We start from the raw sequence: 20024 nt of genomic DNA, 5'->3' as shown, positions 1-20024 counted from the left end.
AGAAAAATGCACCAGTAAAAAAACAATCAATACAGCACAAGGCAGGTTTTTATTGGTTGTTTCTTGTGGCCAGCACACTGCTCCCCGTAGGGAAATAATATGGGTGGAATGTCGAGGCACAATGAACAAGCTGGAGAAAAAGGCTGACTTTGCTGCAGCTGTAAACCTGGACGCACCTTATGCAGCAGCAGAGGGAAGGATGAGGATTAAAGTGAGCTTCCACCCACACTACAGTGAGCTGACATCATTTGCCCCCGTCAAATAAATCAATTACAAGAAAGCTTCAGTCAGATTTAGGCAGAGTGGCATCACAGTGCTTAACACATGATGTGAAAACCTGAACAAAAATAAAAAATTATGTATATATGTAAAATACATAACACAAAACATTAAAAAACATTCTTAGTTGAGAATTAGTGGTGCAAGTCAGCCTCTGAAGCACATAATGTGTGGCTTTACTGATGAGAAAACCATGAGTCCAGACTCGGTGATGTTTGAATATCCTAGACATGGAAAAGACAGAAATGTTGTCACGGTGACAACATATAGACACCTATAAAAACACACTTGTGTTGCACAGATGGGTAATCCCTACATTTCTACACTCACTGGCTCATTGTGTCAGTCTTAGATTAGCCTGTTTTTTACTTTAATTAAATGTCTTATGCTTATATATTTAATAATATATTTAATGAGGGTAGGGTAAAAGTATGCACCTTAACAACAAAGAAAAATGCATTATAGACTCATAGGTTTAACAATTTAATGTGAGCGTTGAATATTCCCATCACTGTGTGTAATAACAGAGCAAAAGACACAAAAAGCCATCTTTATTTTGCTGGCAGTGTTTTTTCATTATTGCTATAATGAATTGCCCTAATCCCTGCATATGCTGCTGCTCTGAGACAACAGAAGTTTCTCCCCTGAAGGAAACAAAGAGTCATAAGACAGTTAATGAGATTTGATAGCGTGGCACCTGTTTGATCATCTGCGCTCCGGCTGCAGAGCACGGGGCACCCCGCTCTCAAAAACAAAGCCGTCCTCCTCCTCCGGTGCATTCGTCTCTGAGGAACACAGCTCAGCAGTCTCTCCTTTGCATCTGTTCATCAATGCTTCTCCACCCGACCACCCAGGTAAGGCGGTTTCATTGATCGCTTTTGATTAGTGAGTTCTTATTAAATGGAAAACCATATAAGGAACAACTGAATTAATTATTTGGATTATAGATAAAGATATCTATCAAAAGTAAGTGCATGTGAGTTACCACCCTGGTGTATGGAAGCATATTTCTGCCAAATAAATAAATAAATAAAATATATAGAGATATAAAATAATTATATCTATTAGTTTTTCTTATTTTGAGTTAGGAGTCACAAAATTCACAAAATTTCAATTTATTAAATCGACTTACTTAAATTTTGAGAAACCTAACTCAAAAAATGTAGATAGTTAAGATTTTCACTAATGGATGGAAAATTATGTTTCTTTATTTGGCAGAAGCAAGCATCAATACTAACCAGTTACTTCTTTACTTCTTCATAATTCATTTGGCAGCTGCATAGTTCATGTAGCTAAACGTGATCATTTAAATTTGGCAACATCTTTGTAGGGTCATTACTTTACAATAGAAAGTGCCTGGAGGCGACTGTTGTTGTCAGTCGGCCCTGTGTGAAGAAAATTGAATCCAACTGAATCGAACTCGAGTTCAGGTTCAGGGTTTGAAATTAAAATGTATTATTTATCAGTTATACATGTCTGCTGCCTGATGAACACTGGTTTGTAAATTATTCTACAGTTAAGCGGCGTAGGATCAAAGAAGTGTGAACTTCATCCTACTCCTTTTTGATCATGTAAATTTTGTGATATATAAAGTTAGTCATGGCATCATAATGTTTTTTTCTTTTAATTTTTTTATTTATTTACGTGTTTGAAATTAAATAGTGAATCTATCAATTATGTTTATATTTAAATGCCATATTATACAATTTATATGTATTTAAGAGTTTTTGGGGGGGTTGTTTTCCCTTTAACAGGAAGGGTGTCGAGCTTTTGCATTCTTAGCTAAAAAAGGTGTCACGCAACTAGATTTTACAGTTTAGATTGCATAATAATAATCATCCTAAATTTAGGCTTCAATTGATTCACACTAGAGAAATCTATTTACCTTTTTGGTGATTTAAGAATATTTAATAACCAGTCTGACTTTATTTTATCAAATGTTTAAATATGCTCATATGCACATTTTTACATTTTGTTTTGTTTGTGTTGCACTTCATAATTCACATAATTACCCCTGGTTTTCATTCAGGTACCACATAAAATGGGCATCCACAATAAAAGAGGTAAGATTAAAGTTTGATGAAAGTGAAGCTCATGGAGTTTGAGTGAATCTAAAGAAACAAACGAGCTTCACTTCACGTGATAGAAACTAGTTTTAGTTTACTTCATGAATATCTTGCTGTAAACATAGGCTGTAGTATTGTGTACACTGAATAAATTGCACTGGCTTGTTATCATGTGTATCAGGCAGACGTCAGTGCTGGATGGTCCCATCTCACCAGGTGACTGAAAATCAACAACAGGAGGACAGTGACCTCATTAAACCCAGAAAGCTGCCAAATCCCGTCCTGGCTTCCCACCAACACAGAGCTCTCCATCAAGAGCTGCTATTCTGCCACAGACGGTGAGAAAACACTGACACAGGTAGCAGGCGCTGTTCACAAATGTTACTCCGCATTGTCTACTTGAGAGTTCTGCACTGAATTGTTCTTCATGTTATAGTACCTTTACTAAAAACACTCTGAGTTGCAGTATTTTATTAGTGTTCAAACATTTGTCCGTTGGAGAATCCTCTTATTTAACCTTTTTCCCACTGGCTGGAGTTGTGGCAGCCGTGGATTAGCAGTATGCTTAGGTGGCGTTTAATGTGGATCAAGTCAAAAGTTAAATGCCCATTTGACCCCTGCTGAGGGATCAGCACTGAGCACTGAGTGTTCTCGCTCTCAAGTCTGAGAAAGAACAAAATAATCAATGTAACACAATCAACGACATTTGTGGTGCTTAAACAAGATTTCTATTAAACTTTCATTTATATCTTTATTTCACACTTGGTTCAATAGTTTCAACAGTTTTGTCCTTTCATACACACAAACCATGCTTTCCCTTGATATAACATTGCAACCATGCGTGAAAAGGAGCAGGTAGAAGAAAATAAAAGTTTTATTAACTATAGACACCCATCTACTGTATATACCTACACAAAACAAAGGATTTGTTGCATTAATGGTAACCTTTCTGCACTTACTCATAAGAACCACATCAGGAATTCAATGTTATGGTCTTCTTGTTTGTCTTAATCTAGAGACACGTCTTCTATCAGTTTTTTTTTTTTTTATTGTGCCCTCAGAGGTGTACTGCCAAGAAAAAAGCCAGAGCTGCTGTGTGTCCTCGAACAAAAACAGAGACAGAAGAAAAACCAGGAGCTGGCTCTCCACCCTCCCTCTGACTTGGAGGTGAAGCTACGTATACGGCAGCAGAGAATGCAATTTGTAAGTACTCAGATTTTTTAAAAAAAGAAAAAAAAAGATGCAGGGAATTCTACAATAATGCGTATACTTTTTGAATATTTGCATGCCAACTAAAATTGAATCGTTAGAGAGGACATCCAACAACACATATCTGTCTTGCAGTACGAGCTGGAGGAGAAGAAGAGGAGCGAAGGTCTGAAGAATGTGCCAGAATTTATTCGTGTGAGACAAACACTGAAGCACATCGCAAATCCTTCCCTGTGACGATTCGAGAAAATCTGCACATACCGTTAACGTGAAGTCCAGACAGATTCTTGTTGATACTGTAAATTGAAAGGAACACGATCCTTGAATGAGAACTGTTTGTATTTCAGAAGTGTTCAAGTGTGCCGACTCATATAAACTACAGTAGTTATGAGTTGCAAAAAGGCTCCTCCAAGCTTCACAGTGGGGGGAAAAAAAAAAAAAAAAAAAAATCAATTTTGCTACATTTTACATTTGAGCGGGGAAAAAAATCTTTTAAAATGAATGCCATGGGTAAAGATTTCAGCCAATAGAACCACTGCTGCCAGGTAAAGGACCACAGCCACATTGATCCTTTTGTTATGATGCAAATGCAGCCTTTTGCTTACCTTGGGCAGACTTCATGTGGTTACATGCGGCTCAGGTTACTCTGACATATACCACCACCGAACTTTGCATTGTTGCAGACTGAGCACACAGTCTCTTTGCTTGGCACACGCTGACACAGCAGGATGGCGAGATGACGAGGCCCGCCACAGTATAAGAACTTCTAAGGACCAGTTGAAGGACGACAACAAAAAGCCCAAGATGTTGCCCCAGGCTCCAAAATCCCCAGATCCCAATTTAACTGAGCATCCTGGACATGTGTCCTATATGCTGCTGCCACACGACCTTCCCAGAGGTCCCATGTCTCTATAACAACAGATCAACTTTAGTAGCAAGAGAGAGGGCCGTGGCGTGTTGGCACATCAGTTTTTCAGTATTAATAAAGCAGCATTATATTCTTAAATCTTAGCAGGACCGGCCTTTTGTAGAGTTCTCCATTATGAATGCATTTGGCTGTAATGTGCCCCTTTAAACAACTGATGTAAAAGATTTACATGACAAGAATAATTTATTTCTTTTTTTAATAAAACATCCAGGGGCAGCTGACCATTTACATATTTATATATATATAAAAAAAAGTGACAAACACTTGAATTGCATTGAATTAAAATCTGCTACTGACAACACTGAGAAAGAGTCATTATTCACAACAATGTAACAGCAGTCATTAAAAAAAAAAAAAAGAGCTTAAATGTTGCCCTTTGTGCAGCAGTCTTCATTTTTAAGCGCTCCAATGTATCTTACCCCTTTGATCAAAGCTGCTGTACAGATTTCACAAGTTTTGGGAAACAGCCACTGACATCACAAAGGTGGGTTTCCGTTCGGGAGGCTAACATCAGAGAAAACAGACAACGGATAAATAACGATTGAGAGAAATTAAAACAAGTCTTCATGCTTAAAAAAAAGTGACTCAGTGCCAGCCGGTAGTCGACTCCCGCATCCGTGTTGTGTTGCAAACAAAACATTCAGATTTATGCCTCTGTACAGTAAAATATCCACGCCTGGACTTTAGTGCTCTATCAGAAATGTAAGTACCATAACGGAATTCTCAAACAGGTTCCAACATGAGGAAAAAAAAGAAGTCCTGCCGAATCCCACATGTTCGCCCATTTTCTCTGAGACACGCAAAACCTTGAGCGCCATCGATCGTAAACAAAAAGTCAATCTACGACTTTTGCAAATTTTCTCAAACATATTTTAAATACAAACTGTATCCATGAGCAGCGACCACACCCACTGCAAGCCCGTCCAAACTCAATACCAGTGTGTCATGTTTGCCGCAGAATAAAATAAAAGAAAAAAGGTAGACATCAACAGAATCAACAGAAGGGTAACGATCTCCTTTCTGGGTTTTTCTTGTACTAGCTACTATACTGTAATAACTTTAAAGCATATCTCATATATGTAGAAAAAGGTCCAACAGGTTAAGAGAACATACAGACACTGAAAAGAAGTAGGCAGAAGGTGATAAGGTTAAGCACTTACAGTAAAACCGAAGGGGCTCAACAACGAAGCAGGATTGAAGATGGCTTCTGTTAAAATACTCGAGGAGCAATATCTCTTGACGGTTCACGCCAAGCCGTAAAACTGATACCCGACATCGTACTTCAAGCTGTCGCTCTGATTTAAATGGGTGATTTTAGCTCTATAACCACATAAAAGTGAGTATTAATGTGTGGAGCCCCCAAAAGAGTGTTTGAAACACAGCTTTTGATTTGTGAAAATGTGAATCTCTTCGTTCATGGCTTTTTCTCCATCCAAACCCTCACAACCACAGCTATAACATGTCAAACCCACACAAAAGGGAAATGAAACTAATTGTAGGTTTAGAGCTCCTAAAGCTGCTTTAACATGAGCAAACAAAAATAAAATCAAAAAACAGTGAATTGCACCCTTTTTGTGTTTTCACAAATGCTACAATTTGTGTGTCTTGTATCAGTTAGGTGACTTTAAACGGTCTAACAATGGAGACTTGGTGGAAAGGAAAAATCCGATAACATTACTGACTTTGACGACATGACTATAGATATAAAGCGAACTTCAGCCTTTTAGAAAACAATGATTACGGGATCCCATCCTTTCTTTGGCAGCACTGTGAGGGTGGCACACTCCAGTCATACACGTAGGACAGACGCAGCTTGACTTCCTCCTTGCAGAGCTTGCCATCGCGCTGCAGAGTCTGATGTTTTTCCAACATGTCCTCCAAGCTCTGCTTATGCGTCACCAGGTATTTGTTGTTGCAGCCACGTGATTTGTACTCTGTGTCAAAGCGTGGGTCATGTGTCCGCCGGATGTCTACCGGTGCCAGCCACGCACCCAACGACACGTCCTCGCTCTGCCACGTCTTGAAGTATCTTGCATTAAGACGCACATAATGCACCAGATCGGCCGAGAGCACGTAGCCGCCGCCCAGCGCGTAGGGGAGGTAGTAATCGCACAGCTCCCACGAGCTTTCGCGCCACTTCCCCGCCGATTTCACCCGGCCTCTGCCCGAGAAGAAGCCCCAGTACAACCGGTTGGGCTCCTTCCCCTTCAGCTCCTCTTTGAGGAGGTCCAAGCGAGCGAATGTGTCGTCATCTGCTTTCAGGACAAACGTGAACTGCACGTTCTGGTCCAGCCAGGTGTACATGTGCAGCAGTTTGAGGGTCAGGTTCTCGTAAGAGTCTCGCAGGTCGGGCAGTAAGAGTAAGTCCTTGTGCCGCCCTTGCTCCGTGTTAAGATTCTGAAGGTCCTCACTGGAAAGGCCCTGTGTTCCTACTACAAACATGGCCAGAACATCAGAGTCCCGCTTGGCAAGCCAGGTGCTGCGGATAATACTACGTCGCTCCGTGTACTTCGGTCCTGTTGTGATGAGGACCACGAGAAATGCTGACAAGTCTTTGGATGCGGAGGGAGGATTCTGTTGCGCTGGGCGGGACTGAAAACCGATGGCTTGGGGGGCTCTGCCAGGAGGATCGGGGTGACCCTGTTTTAGGGTTTCTGATGTGCATTTTGCTAAGAAGACCAGAACTACAGCAAAGCTGCAAACTGTGCCAATGACCAGCGCTGTCTTGTGGCGGCACACCAGACGAAACAGATTCATGATGCGGACTCTGGGGTGAAAAAACAAAAGAGGCAAAATATATCAGCTTTATCATCACGAATTATAACTGTCAAACATAAATATGAACAAGTATAGTTAAAGGGGAATGAGCAAAGAGCTTTTGCGTCTTTCTGTTTTCACGTAGATGCTTTAGCAAAGTAACCTCAGCTCTTTCACTCACCCATGATTCTGCAGCACCAACTGGTTTCTAAGCTTAGTAGCTTAACAGTACACACACACACACACACACACACACACACACACACACACACACACACACACACACACACACACACAAATGCAGTAACCAGTTATGAACTGAATTGAAGAGAGTTTGTTAGTTACCTTAGCAAATGAAAGCGTGTGCCTGTGGTGTGAACGGTACAGCTGGAGCGGACCACTGATAGCAGCTTTGCAGAGCTAGCGTTAGCTACCGAGACCAGACCATCTGCGCACTTTGTAAGCTCACTGCGCGGTATGCAAACGCAGAAAGACAGCTCATATTGGAAGGAAGGATGGAAACTTGGTCTTTTCACTGGGTCAGTCTGGGTTACAATAAGCAGCCTCTGTCATTCACCGTTCAGAGATCCGCACACAAGGTATCAATGCAATCACTGTCTACCTCCAAGTAGTGTCACTTACGGGTCTTCGTGACGCAGGGGAAACGGAAGTGAACCTCCGCCCCCCAAAATAGAGGTTTTAAAATGGCGAAAAGATAGGTTTATATTGACAAAGATTTCATTTAATTTTTATTCTTAAAAATGAGCATAAGCAAATAGACAAACACCACAACTCAATGTTGCAGTTTTTTTTTTTTGCCAAAAACGGATAAAACACAATGATTACAGTAATATAAAACAACACAAAAAAGAACAACAAAAAAAATAGCTGCGAGATCTAATTTTGCCACTTGTGATAATAAAGAAAAAATCTAAAATTAAAGCAGACTGAAGAAAATTGAGTGCTGTGAACAGCTGTAAACTAGAGCATGCGCAGTAGTCATTCTCCAGCTTGGAGCCCAGACCGGATGTTGTTATGTTTACTTCAAAATATAAGCATGCAAGTCCTTTGGCAAATTAAAGATAATCACAAACCTCAAATACTAAGGCTGTCATTATTGGGTCTGTGTGAGGTAGAGCTCGGGAGGATACCAGGAGCTATCAGTGATGGGTGACCTGACCACTCAGTTATTAACCACTGAACAATGCAGCTTTAAAAGACTGCTGCTAGTTGTTCCTTCATCTACACTGCTGTGAAAAGTATTTCATGTTTATACGTACACTATTCAGACCATATATATATATATATATTGTATTAGACAAAGATTACCCGAGTACATACAAAATACAGTTTTGAATGATAATTTCAAAGGAAAAAGGTTGTCCAAACCCTGTGTGAAAACGTAATTACCCCCTAAACTTAATAACTGTTTGTGTCACCCTTCGCAGCAAGAACTGCAGTCATGAGTCTGTGATAACCAGCAATAAGTCTTTCACATCACTGTGGAGGAATTTTCTCCCACGCTTCTTTGCAGAAGTGTTTTAATTCAGCCACATTGGAGGGTTTGAGCATGAACGGCCTGTTTAAGGTCATGTCAAAACATCTCAAAAGGATTTATGTGAGGGCTTTAACTAGGCCATGCCATTTTTGCCCAGTCTCTTTCTTATTGTTGAATCATGAACTCTGGCCTTAACTGAGACAAGTGAGGTCTGCACTAAGCTATTTAAATAAAAATCTATCATCGGCAGTCATCTTATCATAAGTTGATCAGTCTTTCGACAATGCCTTTATTAGCTCTCGTGTGGTTTTTATTATTTCTTTGTAATTAATTATGGATTTTTCTTGAATTATACTTTTTTTTTTCAGTTATTGTTCCTTTAGTTAGCCTAATTTTCATTTACTTTGAAAGTTTCAACCGGAAGCTGGTTTTCATCGCCGGCATGATACCGACTGTGCTAATGTCCATCAGTTCCTGGAAATAATGGCTTCGTCTTAGTGAAATACTACAATGTTGTGTGTGGTTATGCATAGCAGTCAAAGAGTTCGGCATGTGTGATCATGTAAGCCCGTCTGTTGCTGGAGAGCTTTGTAGCGTTACTCATCTGGACAGTACGGTAGATAACTGACGTTACTGTTGGTCAAGGACAGAGACAGACAGATCATGAGGGTTTGGAGGACCAGCCGACAGTCTGGGAAATGTGCAGCTTTTCTCGCCATCTTTATGCTAATTTTGAGCGCAGAGCTGGTGAAAACAGCCTCTGAATATGACCCCTATTACACCCTGGGTGTCAGCAGGAGTGCCAGTCAAGCCGAAATCAAAAGGGCATACAAGAGGCTTGCCAGAGAATGGTGAGTGACTGACAACCGGGCCCCTAATGTCAGCCCATCATATCTTAGCTGACAGTCAGCATTTCACATTTGGCATGAACTGCTGTTAGTATTTGCTTAACCCATCACTGTGTAGGCCTGTTTCAGAACCTTAAATGTAACCCTCTTTGAATCTGCTGGTAATCCGTAATGTCACCCTTTTGTAGGCACCCAGATAAAAATAAGGACCCTAATGCTGAGGACATGTTCATCAGGATTTCTAAGTCTTACGAGGTGGGTGAAAAGGGATCATTAGGCATTTTAACATGGTTCATTTAATTCACTTTCACTTTCTTTATCATAGTCTCGTCCCCATATTGCAGACATTACTGTCAGAGCCTTATCGTTTCCCGTTTCCTGTTTTGCACACAGATTCTATCTAATGAGGAGCGAAGGTCCAACTTTGACCGGTTTGGGCAGAAGGATGAAAACCAGCACTTTGGCCAGTCACAGCATCATGGTTTCCGCAGCTTTCACAGCAGCTTTTACTTTGATGAGTCCTTTTTCCATTTCCCCAGGTACCCTCTGCTGTCAGTGTAATCTGGGCTCCTCTTTGTGTTTGCAAACCAAACAAAAAAATATATATAAGCAGATTCCTTACATACATCACACATCAGTTCATACACTGAATACATCAATTTTGCCTTTTACACATATTTAGACTTGATCCTGTTATTCTTGTTCTTTCTTTTTTTGGAGAAGCTTCTCTGTCTCATGAACACTAATTCAACCCAAGCAAACAAATGAAAGTTACAGTTGCAGTTTACACTCAAGCTGTGTACTGTTAGCATCTTTGAGGTTAGATCTTAAAACACTTCATGTTTTTCCCTGCTTTTCTCCAGGAACAGAGACTTTTCAGACAGCAAGTACATGCTTCGCCTTGCACAGTTTAACAACGAAGTCCTTCCAGACAGCCACAAGAGGCCATACCTAATAAAAGTGACCTCAGAGTGGTGCTTTGCATGCATCCATATCGAGCCAGTGTGGAAGGAGACCGTGCAGGAGCTGGAGCCTTTAGGTAAGGATATCAGTGTGTCCTAACACCATCTGGGGATAAAGGCATCAGCTCACAAGATTAATGTCTGCACAACTGCCCATTAGGGCAACAGTGTTGAGATGCTTTACTGAGAGCCTTGCACTTCTTTAATTATTCATTATGGTTTATTTGTTGTTCTTGGTTTCTTGAAGCAAAGAGTGAAACAAGAGAACTCAACTCTATATAATGATTGTGAATAGCTGAGAGTTTGGCTTATTAGAAGCACAGTTAGTCTGTATCAGCCGTCTTGCTGTTTATGCAACCCTCTTGCACCGAGCTGATGTCACCTGTGAGAACAACTGGGATTTACATAGAATTTCACAAGGTGGATGTTACAACTGTTTAACAAAAGTCTCTTGCTTTGCTTCAAGATTCAAGGCCTTTATTGTCACTATGCAAACATAACAAAATTACAGCGATACTAATCTCCCGTGGCACGTAACATTTAGATGGTGACAGAAATAAAAAAGAAAACAAGTAAAATGTAAGAAGTACAAATGATTAAAAATTCTGCACTAACAAAGCTAAAAAGAACAGCAAGAGTGAGGGCGCGTTAGCAGTTTTATAGTACTGGACAGAGTGCAAAATGATTACGCAAGTTCTAAAATGTTGATAAAATAAGTCATGTACCCATATAAATATGTCTATCTGAAGGATGAAAACATGACTGTACGTGAGATACAGAAGAAGCATAGCTCTGAAGGTGCCTGCCTCATGGGGCGAGCATAATAAATAGCGTCTAAGGTGTGTGGAGGGTCCTTTATTTGTCTGTCAAACAGCTGTTGTGACTCACCTACAACTGCTGAGGTTTTGCCATCCCAAGAAATCCCAGCTTCAGAAACCTGAAGTTGGGGACTATCTCCATGGCTTCTTTCATTAATGTATAGATTTTTTTGAGGTGCATGTGTGGTTTATTTTGTAGCCCAGATGTCTACAATGATCTCTTTGGTCTTTGTGTTCACACACCATACTATTATAATTTGAACCTTTTCCCTGTGTGCGTCATTTAGGAGGCTACTCGTGATTGTATTATTTGCAAACTTAACAGTGGTGCTTGAGTCTGGACGGGTTCGGTAATTAGTGTAGCTTCTGATGCTAAAGCGGTATTAAGTACTGTGCTGTTCAGGTCATTTTATGACTTAAACTAGGGAAATAGTAGTTCTTCTTAGAGGCTTTAAGAGTCTCTTATTCCTGAGCTTCACAGTAGTTGTTTAGTGAAAGTGAAAATCAATCTTAACTCTTTACCTCGTAAAGACGACATTTAAAATCCTCTCCGGTGTATATAAGTAAAGATCATTGGAATATTTGTTCCAAGACTAGCCCCAGTAAGCTGTATAGACCTCCTTCGCTAAACCTCTTATGCACACACAGTCATTTTTTTTCTGGAAGCAGGCCGAAATATGACAGAAACCTGAAACTCAGTTCAGAAAAGAGAAACGAGGGTTAGCACTACCAGGTGTCCAAGGGGAAAGAGCTGAAATAAGATTTACTCACATCACTTGCATCCTTTATTATTATAAACAGATTTAGCCATAGATATATTTGAATACAGAGAAATTTGCCATCAGCTTGTTGTAAGTGAAAAAAAAAAGGTTTCATTCAATGACATTAACTCACCATGTAAAATTATTGGATGATAACAAATCTGCCAATACTGTTTAGGATTTATTTATTTCTTTTTAACTTGCTGAGGCAGAGGATTTGTTTTACTCTAGTATGCCAGGTCCAACTGTAATCTGTTGTTATTTTTACTCCAGGTGTAGGCATCGGTATTGTAGACCTGGGCTTTGATCGGGCTTTGGCCAAGCAGCTGGGAGCTTACCGTGCTCCCTCCATCATCGGGGTGGTGAACGGAAAAGTGACCTTCTTCCATCAGGCAGTGGTGCGGGAGTTCCTGCGACAGTTTGTTGAAGATTTGCTGCCCCAGAAACTGGTGATGAAGGTAACTAAAACTGACACAATTGTGCTGCTACTGCATGTGTGTGCCATCATCAGTTTTTCTTCTGTGTTTATAGATTAGTCATCATGGCTAATAAAGTTGCAGGAAGTATATTTTTCAGCTAATTTCTGTTGTTTTTGTAGATCACTGACGATAACTACATGGCATTTCTTGAAAACTGGCATGTGGAAAATAAACCCAGAGTTCTGTTGTTTGATCAGATCCCCATTGTTCCCCTGCTCTACAAGGTAGGAGAAGAACACATCCAGCTCCAAGCAAATAGATCACTCATTACAGAATGAGTTGTTCAGCCTGCCTCATCCCCTGCTTATAAAAAACAAAAATGCATGACGGCACATAAATAGACTCCCAACAGCAAGTGCAGAGGTCTCTGTTTTTGCAGCTCTTCCACTTAAAATTGTTCCTTTTTCCAAATAGATTAATTTTATATTTATATACCGCACAGAATTTTATCTAATTTATTTTCACCTTAGATGGTTAACAATCAAAAACTAATACAAAAGCAGCGTCATTTTTGTCTTGAGCACCCTTTCAGGCTCTAATCTTTCCATTCGACCCCACAGTTGACAGCATTCGCCTTCAGAGATTATGTGCGTTTCGGCTTTGTGGACCAGAGTGGCACAAGCAGCACCAGGCTCCTGCTGCAGTTCAACATAAACACATATGCTCCCACCATGCTGCTCTTTAAGGAAGACACGGTGAAGCCTGTTGACATCATCCAGGTACACCAGGAATATGCTGCAGCTTAAAGCCGGTTCCTTATGGTAATCGATTTAAACTTTACATAGAAGGATCTTTGTTTTTTATCAGGCCAGAGGGATGAAGCGACAGATGATGAACGAGTTTGTCTCAAACAACAAGTTCCTGCAGGTGCCACGACTGGTCAGCCAGCAGCTTTTTGATGAGCTATGTCCTGTCAAGCAGTTCCACCGGCGGAGGAAGTAAGACATTTTGTGAACAGATTAGTAGTCAATAGTCCTGCACTTATGATCCTACTTAGATTGACCTCTTGTAAACTGAGCCAAGACTGTTAGAAGAAAAATAATTTTTTTTATAACTGTAAGAAGCAGAATAGTTGGACAGTTGTCATGATGGTAATGCAAAGGTTGTGTAGCTACATTTGACTGCGGTGGCTGGGGAGCTGATTGTGAGTGGGTTGCAGGTACTGTGTGCTGCTGATCACAGGCGATGACCCAGCCTATCTCACAGCCAATAAGGCCTTCCTGGACTTCGCCTCAGCCAACAGCAAAGATGTGCTACGGTTTGCATATGTCTACCAGCGTCAGCAGCAGCCTCTCTGCCAGGCATTGCTCCAAAATCAGGGAGCACACTCTGCTCAGGTCAGTGGTCAAAACACACACAGTCCATACTTTACAAAAGCAATCCCCAAAGTCAAGAGTTCTGCAGCCCGCTTAAAAACCAGAAAATCTTTTTTAGTGGCTGTTATTACTGCGGCCCACCCCGGCCAACGCTTTGGGAATCACTGCTTTGTAACAATCATCACTTTTCTGTCTGTTATTGCTACAAAAAAAACAAAACCTCAAGGACATCCTGCACTTTTTGGCAAACCACCTTCATATACCCAGAACAACTTGCAATGGAAGATCTCTCTGATACGATGTGTCACATTACCGATATGTGCAGACTAAAGATGGTGCAGCGCCTCAAATTACAGTCACAGTGCTCCTAAACACTGACAGGTGGTGATTCTCGAGAGGCGGAGCCAGACTGGTAAAGTCCTGTACCGCTCCGTGAGCGGTGGCTGGAATGGCAGCGAGGAAGACAAGTACCACCTTCATGAACAGCTGGAGCTCCTTCAGAAGGACCCCACCTATCTGACTTCAGACGCCACCTTACCAGAACTCAACAACGAGATGGCCCCCGTAAGTGCCAGCGTAGATGCTTTAGTCGAGAGCCTGCCAGGCTGGGTCTGCATGGGCATTCACACATTCATCTGAGGGTGAACTTCATTGAATTATATTTTTGCATTAATGTCCTTATTTTTCCCTTACCAGATTTTTATCATTCGGTGGATGAATGCTGCTTATGATTACATGCTTCAAATATACGATGACCTTCTCTACTCAAATTGGTAAGACAATACTGATCCAGGGAATCTGCTGAGTTCACTGTAAGAAAGAGACAGTCAAACAATGTTTGTTTTTCCTGATATTTTTGAAATGATTAAGTAAGTGAATCATTCTGTATCAGAATGAATATGAACATTGAGGTGGCTCTGTATGTTCTTACGTTCTGTCTTTAATTACAGCTGTAACGCTGCTCCTCTAAAGTGTATCAACATGTAGAGACAAAATTAGCTGAAATGAAAAGTTTGCGCTGTGCATTGTATTTTTTTTCCTGTATGTTTCAATCCAAACTCCTTTTTTTACTTCATTTTTTTCCTGCAAGGCGAGAGATGATGCCTATTCTGTCCTTGATCTTCTCAGCTCTCTTCATTGTTTTTGGCACCGTCATCATCCAGGCGTTCAGGTGAAGTAGACCCTGTTGGCAGACATGCACACTGAAACTTGACTGGTTGGCAGGTGCTTGCAGATGTTGAGCTGAGTCAAACTCTGGGAAAATATCATGATCTCAAAAGACTGATGATTTTCTTTCTTTGGTATATTTTCAGTGAGCCGGGTGAGAGCAAACCCCAAAAACCAAAACCAAAGCCAAAGGAGCAAACACGAACTGAGGATGATGCATCGAGCAGAGCAAGTACCTTCAGGTAATGTAATGACAAGTATAAGAGCCACTCTCATACCTTCCATGAGCGACTCTAATTGGAAATAATGCTTTTGAAAGCATATTTTGAAATTTTGTAGGTTTTTATCTAGCAGGCAGGATCATGGATGATTCCATGTGACCTAATAGAATAATGTTTGTGCGTTAATAGTTTCTCAGTCCAATACACCAAAAACCTTTGTCAAAAGAGAGTGCAGGTATGGGTCATTTTTGTTAGATACTTTTTTTTATGCTTGAAGGATTCTTAGGTCACTTTGAAGTGGTGTAAAAAAACAAAAACAAAAAAACAAACAAACAAGGAGAAACATGAAACTGCACTAAAAAGGATTGCAAAAGAAGGCAGTGTGCAAAGAAAAACTTTGAAAGACCTCCGAGAAAGCCTGGAGAGCTACTGCTCAAGACTAACTTTGAAACTCACAAAAACATTTGGCTCTTTGGAAGCAAAATATAAAGAAATGAATAATGACTCAAAACCTTTGCACTGTACTGTATATGGACATGAACTACAAAAGCATATTTCATTAGTTTTTCCTCTTTGGTTTGTTTAGCCGTCCTCCAAAAAAGGACTTTGTGGAGGTGACAGAGCTAACAGGCATTACATACACCAGCAACCTTGTCAAGCTGAGGCCTGGCCACATCAATGTCCTGCTGGTGCTCACCAATTCTTCCAAGAGTGCTTTGCTCCGGAAATTTGCCAAGGAGGTTTTCTCTTTCTCTGGGTAAGTGTGGAGGTTTTACTTTTCATGAGTCTAAAGTGGTATCTGCTATACTATTGATCTGGCCTGCTAATATCCTCCAATGGCTATCCTAAATCCTAAATCTCTTTGCTGCCTATCTGCAGGTCTGAGACCCTCCACTTCTCCTTCCTCAACGCCGATAAGCATCGCCACTGGATGTCATCACTCCTTCGCTTGGATCGTGATGGTGCGCAGAGCCAGAGCCATTCAGATGACGAGGAGGAGTCTTCCAACTACATGGGCTATGTCCTGGCCCTGAATGGCCACAAGAAATATTTCTGCCTCTTTAGACCCGTGTTCACAGGGGACGATGGCAGCGATTCATCTTCTGATACCTCATTCTCCTCAGACAGCAGGAGGAAGTCCCGTTCCAAGTCAAGGTCTAGCTCACACTCCCGGTCGCGATCCCGTTCCAGGGAGGATGGATCCAGCTCCAGGAGAGGCTCCAGCAGGGCCACTAGCATAGAAGTCCACCATAAGCTTGACAGGCTGGGACTGTGGATGGAGAGGCTAATGGAAGGGACCCTGCCCAGGATACGTGTCCCAGCATGGCCCACGCTTTTTGACGACACTGCAGAGGGCTGAAGCTGAATTAAGAAAATTAGTTTTCAGGTTTGTTTGTTGTTGTTTTTTTTTAAAAGCTCTATTTTGCAGATGTAGTTTGCCACTGAACTGTTGAAACCCAGTGTTTTACAACAGCAGAATGCGCGTTCTTAATTGTTTTGTTAACGTGTTTACATCCACACAATGCATTACGGCTCAGACGTTAGCTCTAGCTAGCTGTGAGTGCAAAAATGTTTATCTACATTCATGAGGTTAAACTCATGCAGCATGGGAGATGTGCGTTTATTTCTGTCTGCTCAAGGACTTTAAAACCACATTGAACCTCTGAACTTTCCATCCACTGTTAACACCTCCCTAGAGTTTGATCTTTTAACGTTATGTCCCACTGATGGAAAAATCTGACACTTCAGAGGCTTTCTTTGGGAGCAGGCTAATGATGGCATGCAAACTGAAATTGTTGCACTGTTACAGATGATTTGTCTCTGTGGGATTGCAGGATCCTTCAATTGAATTTGATTTTGTACTTTAGTTTGCTATTCATAGCTGACATCGCTTTCAGACAAACAGAACTTACACAGCCTCAGAACACCCAATAACAGGGTGAAATGCATATTGATTAACCTGCTTGAGGCTGATTTACCTGTTTTGTTTGTTACCTCCAATCAACAGGAACAATAAATCAAACCGTATATTTGTCCATTTTAATACTTGGCCCTTTAACCACAGCAGATGTTAATGCATGGAATAAGTAGACCTAAAATCACATCATAAAACTCACCCTTGTCTCTGTAATAGAATAATTTGCTGCTCAACAAATAATAATTGTATTCTTCTATGTCTTTTGGAAGTCATTCTAACTGTATAAAATGAAGTGTAACTAAATTCCTTTTTAAAACGGTTTATTTATTAAAGTGTGCAAATATGTTTGACCTTGATATCTCTGTTGTTTGTGCTTCTTTTAACCGACACACATTGTTTATGTATCTACACAGTACTCATCATATACAAGCGGGCAAATGGTTGACTAATTGAGTCAGATGCATTGTTTCCACAGTATATTTTTAGCATCACTTGGTATTTAGAGTACACTTAAATATTTGACATTGTTTACATTTCAACAAATAATACAAGAACAAATATTGACCATAAATATAACTTCTGCTACATTACATCAATGCATGATCAGCATGTGCTTGAAGTACGCTGCGTGTCACGGACACTCGTGTGTTTTCGTACTAGAAGACTGGCTCAGTTGCTATTAGGAATGTAAGACACTTTCTTCTTGGTCAGGTCTTCGGGGCCAAAGGAAACTGGCAGAAGCTCTTCCACAGTCATCTTCATATACGAGCCATCAGGCTTTGACAAGTATACATCCCAGTTTGATCCAAACTGTAAACGGGGAAAGCAAAGGGCTGGAGTCTTACAGGATAGTCAAGTGTTTCACACTGAAATGTTTGTTTAATGACAAACTAGCACCTTCTAATGTGTTACACAGGCCACAAACAGGATAAATATTGGCTAGAGTGACGTGTGAGCTTGTCACTGTGTACTGTATACAATCACTGACTGGAGATTAAAGGTCCCCTTTAAACAAATCTGTTCCAAACCAAAATGAGCAGAGTTAATACCTCTCTCATGAACTGCCTGCAGCCTCCACATGGGGAAATGAACTGGTCACTCATGTCACTGAGGAAAGGAGAAGAAGAGTTTTGAATTGGCAAATAGTTGTTTACTTATATGAAATGTAGAAAGAAAAACTCATGGCTTCTATTTAATATTAGGATTCACGGCAGAATTTCACATACTTAGTTATAGTATCACTTCTCCAGCTTTTTCAAGATTTGTGACTGCTAAGGAGAAGTATCCTACAGCCTTAACTCTTCCCTAACAAACAATATACAGACAAAAAAAGTCTTAACCTGGTTTAAGAAATAACATTGGTAGTCTGTCTGTGTTTCTTAAGGTTTAGCGACGTGCACAAAGACATGCAATGTGGAGTGAGTCATAGTCTCAGACTTTGCAACAGCAGGAAGGATGCCTGCATCTGTGGAAATGGAGAACTTTCCAGATTACTGTGTGTGTGTGTTAATTATACGTGCTCCTTACCTGGCAATTGCAATGGCCTTGAAACGTCGGTGCCCTTCTGACACTGCCTTTGCAATAACGTTCCTCTCAGCACACATTCCCAGATTGTAACAGGCATTCTCCACATTACAACCTGCCGAAGACACAAGAATAGAAAGGGATTGTTTTTGGCAACATGAGCAATAAACGGGGTTCTTCACATGGTAAAAAACATTCACAGCTGTTTACCAGCCTTTTACCCTCCCCAGACATTCCCACTGAGGGACACTTGCCAAGGTTTGTACAGTCCAGTGACACTGACCAGACGTTTGTGTCTTTGCTTTACTGTAGACAGTGGTCTGACATCCCTCTCGGTGCACACAGTGCCGTTGAAGCAAGTGATAACCGAAGGGCTCCCTTAGCTCGCGGGAACGCTAAGATGTGTTCCTTCTCAGAAATGTGATTTAACTCAGTCAAGTGGAATTATAAAAAGCTGAGGATGTAGAGCCACACGATAAATAATAAACCTTTATCTGAGCTTTCCGCACCAAGTCCAGACATTTGAACTGTCAGGTAATCATTAACACAGCGGATCAAGACAACTCAGAACAAACTAATGTGTAATTTCTTGTGCATTTCATTTGGATAAAACAAAAACAAAGGTAAGAGCTGGGAGGTTTTGTCATTTCTCACTCGTGTGTGGAGATCTTGCACCATAAAGAAGCAAGAATTGACTTGACTCAGATACAAACAGCATAATAATTTAGCTCACGTCTTCCCGTCTTTCACTATATACTTTTCAGGGTACAATTATGCTAAAAGTTACTTTTGTGTTTTGGTGCAACAGCATTCATTCAGTAAATAGTAGCCAATAACTTGCTTTTGTGTTCACCCCTAACCTAAAACCATTACCTTAAAGCTTCATATGATATACATGCATCTACTAAACAACAAGTTTCACATGAGACTTACCTGTATGCACACTGTTGTCAAGGGTGAGCAGCGCAGCCCCGACTCTGAATTTGCTGTAAGGACAGTAGGTTTGCTCCTTCGCCTCGTGGGAGAGCTGAATCAGTTTTGCAACTGTCTCTTTGGAAACATGTTTAATGTCACGATCCTCAATATGCATCACCTCACTGTTGGACTGGGTTCCTGCCATGATTACGGTTGTATTTTCTAAGATTTCTTTTAAAGTTGGTGTGTGAGCCTGTTGCAGCTCAGCTTTAAATGTGAATGGGACCGAGGGAAAGGGGAGAGGGCACAAGCAGCCAATCACTCACCAGAATGTCAGCATGCTGTCATAAAGAAAGGG

The 20024-nt window shown here is 40.9% G+C and overlaps 4 protein-coding genes across 4 annotated transcripts; 2 read left to right on the top strand and 2 right to left on the bottom strand.

The window, feature by feature from the left end:
• The first annotated feature begins 1050 nt into the window (after positions 1 to 1050).
• On the top strand, positions 1051 to 3791 carry LOC101476963 (protein FAM107B). Its single transcript, XM_076883902.1, has 5 exons — positions 1051 to 1133; positions 2309 to 2342; positions 2527 to 2683; positions 3407 to 3548; positions 3690 to 3791. Exons 1-5 carry the CDS (start codon positions 1110 to 1112, stop codon positions 3789 to 3791), a joined length of 459 nt encoding a protein of 152 aa, XP_076740017.1. The 5' UTR covers positions 1051 to 1109.
• An 893-nt stretch (positions 3792 to 4684) lies between these two features.
• On the bottom strand, positions 4685 to 7884 carry b3galt6 (UDP-Gal:betaGal beta 1,3-galactosyltransferase polypeptide 6). The gene is made up of 2 exons (XM_004545120.6): positions 7585 to 7884; positions 4685 to 7249 (listed from the first exon to the last, which is right to left on the bottom strand). The coding sequence occupies exon 2, from the start codon at positions 7237 to 7239 to the stop codon at positions 6220 to 6222; it is 1020 nt and encodes a 339-aa protein (XP_004545177.2). The 5' UTR covers positions 7240 to 7249; positions 7585 to 7884; the 3' UTR covers positions 4685 to 6219.
• A 1283-nt stretch (positions 7885 to 9167) lies between these two features.
• Positions 9168 to 17583, top strand: LOC101486084 (dnaJ homolog subfamily C member 16). Its single transcript, XM_004545122.3, has 15 exons — positions 9168 to 9588; positions 9774 to 9840; positions 9979 to 10124; positions 10449 to 10624; positions 12400 to 12584; positions 12725 to 12829; positions 13166 to 13324; positions 13413 to 13543; positions 13765 to 13942; positions 14303 to 14485; positions 14618 to 14694; positions 15012 to 15092; positions 15235 to 15330; positions 15896 to 16066; positions 16189 to 17583. Exons 1-15 carry the CDS (start codon positions 9401 to 9403, stop codon positions 16667 to 16669), a joined length of 2424 nt encoding a protein of 807 aa, XP_004545179.3. The 5' UTR covers positions 9168 to 9400; the 3' UTR covers positions 16670 to 17583.
• A 105-nt stretch (positions 17584 to 17688) lies between these two features.
• On the bottom strand, positions 17689 to 19982 carry LOC101485793 (cytidine deaminase). Its single transcript, XM_004545121.3, has 4 exons — positions 19685 to 19982; positions 18755 to 18866; positions 18277 to 18334; positions 17689 to 18037 (listed from the first exon to the last, which is right to left on the bottom strand). Exons 1-4 carry the CDS (start codon positions 19869 to 19871, stop codon positions 17897 to 17899), a joined length of 498 nt encoding a protein of 165 aa, XP_004545178.2. The 5' UTR covers positions 19872 to 19982; the 3' UTR covers positions 17689 to 17896.
• Between the last annotated feature and the right edge of the window lie 42 nt (positions 19983 to 20024).

Source organism: Maylandia zebra, linkage group LG5, assembly GCF_041146795.1.
Source record: "Maylandia zebra isolate NMK-2024a linkage group LG5, Mzebra_GT3a, whole genome shotgun sequence".
Lineage (NCBI taxonomy): Eukaryota > Metazoa > Chordata > Actinopteri > Cichliformes > Cichlidae > Maylandia > Maylandia zebra.
Note: the sequence above shows the minus strand (reverse complement) of the source record. Positions and strands in the feature narration are given on the sequence as shown.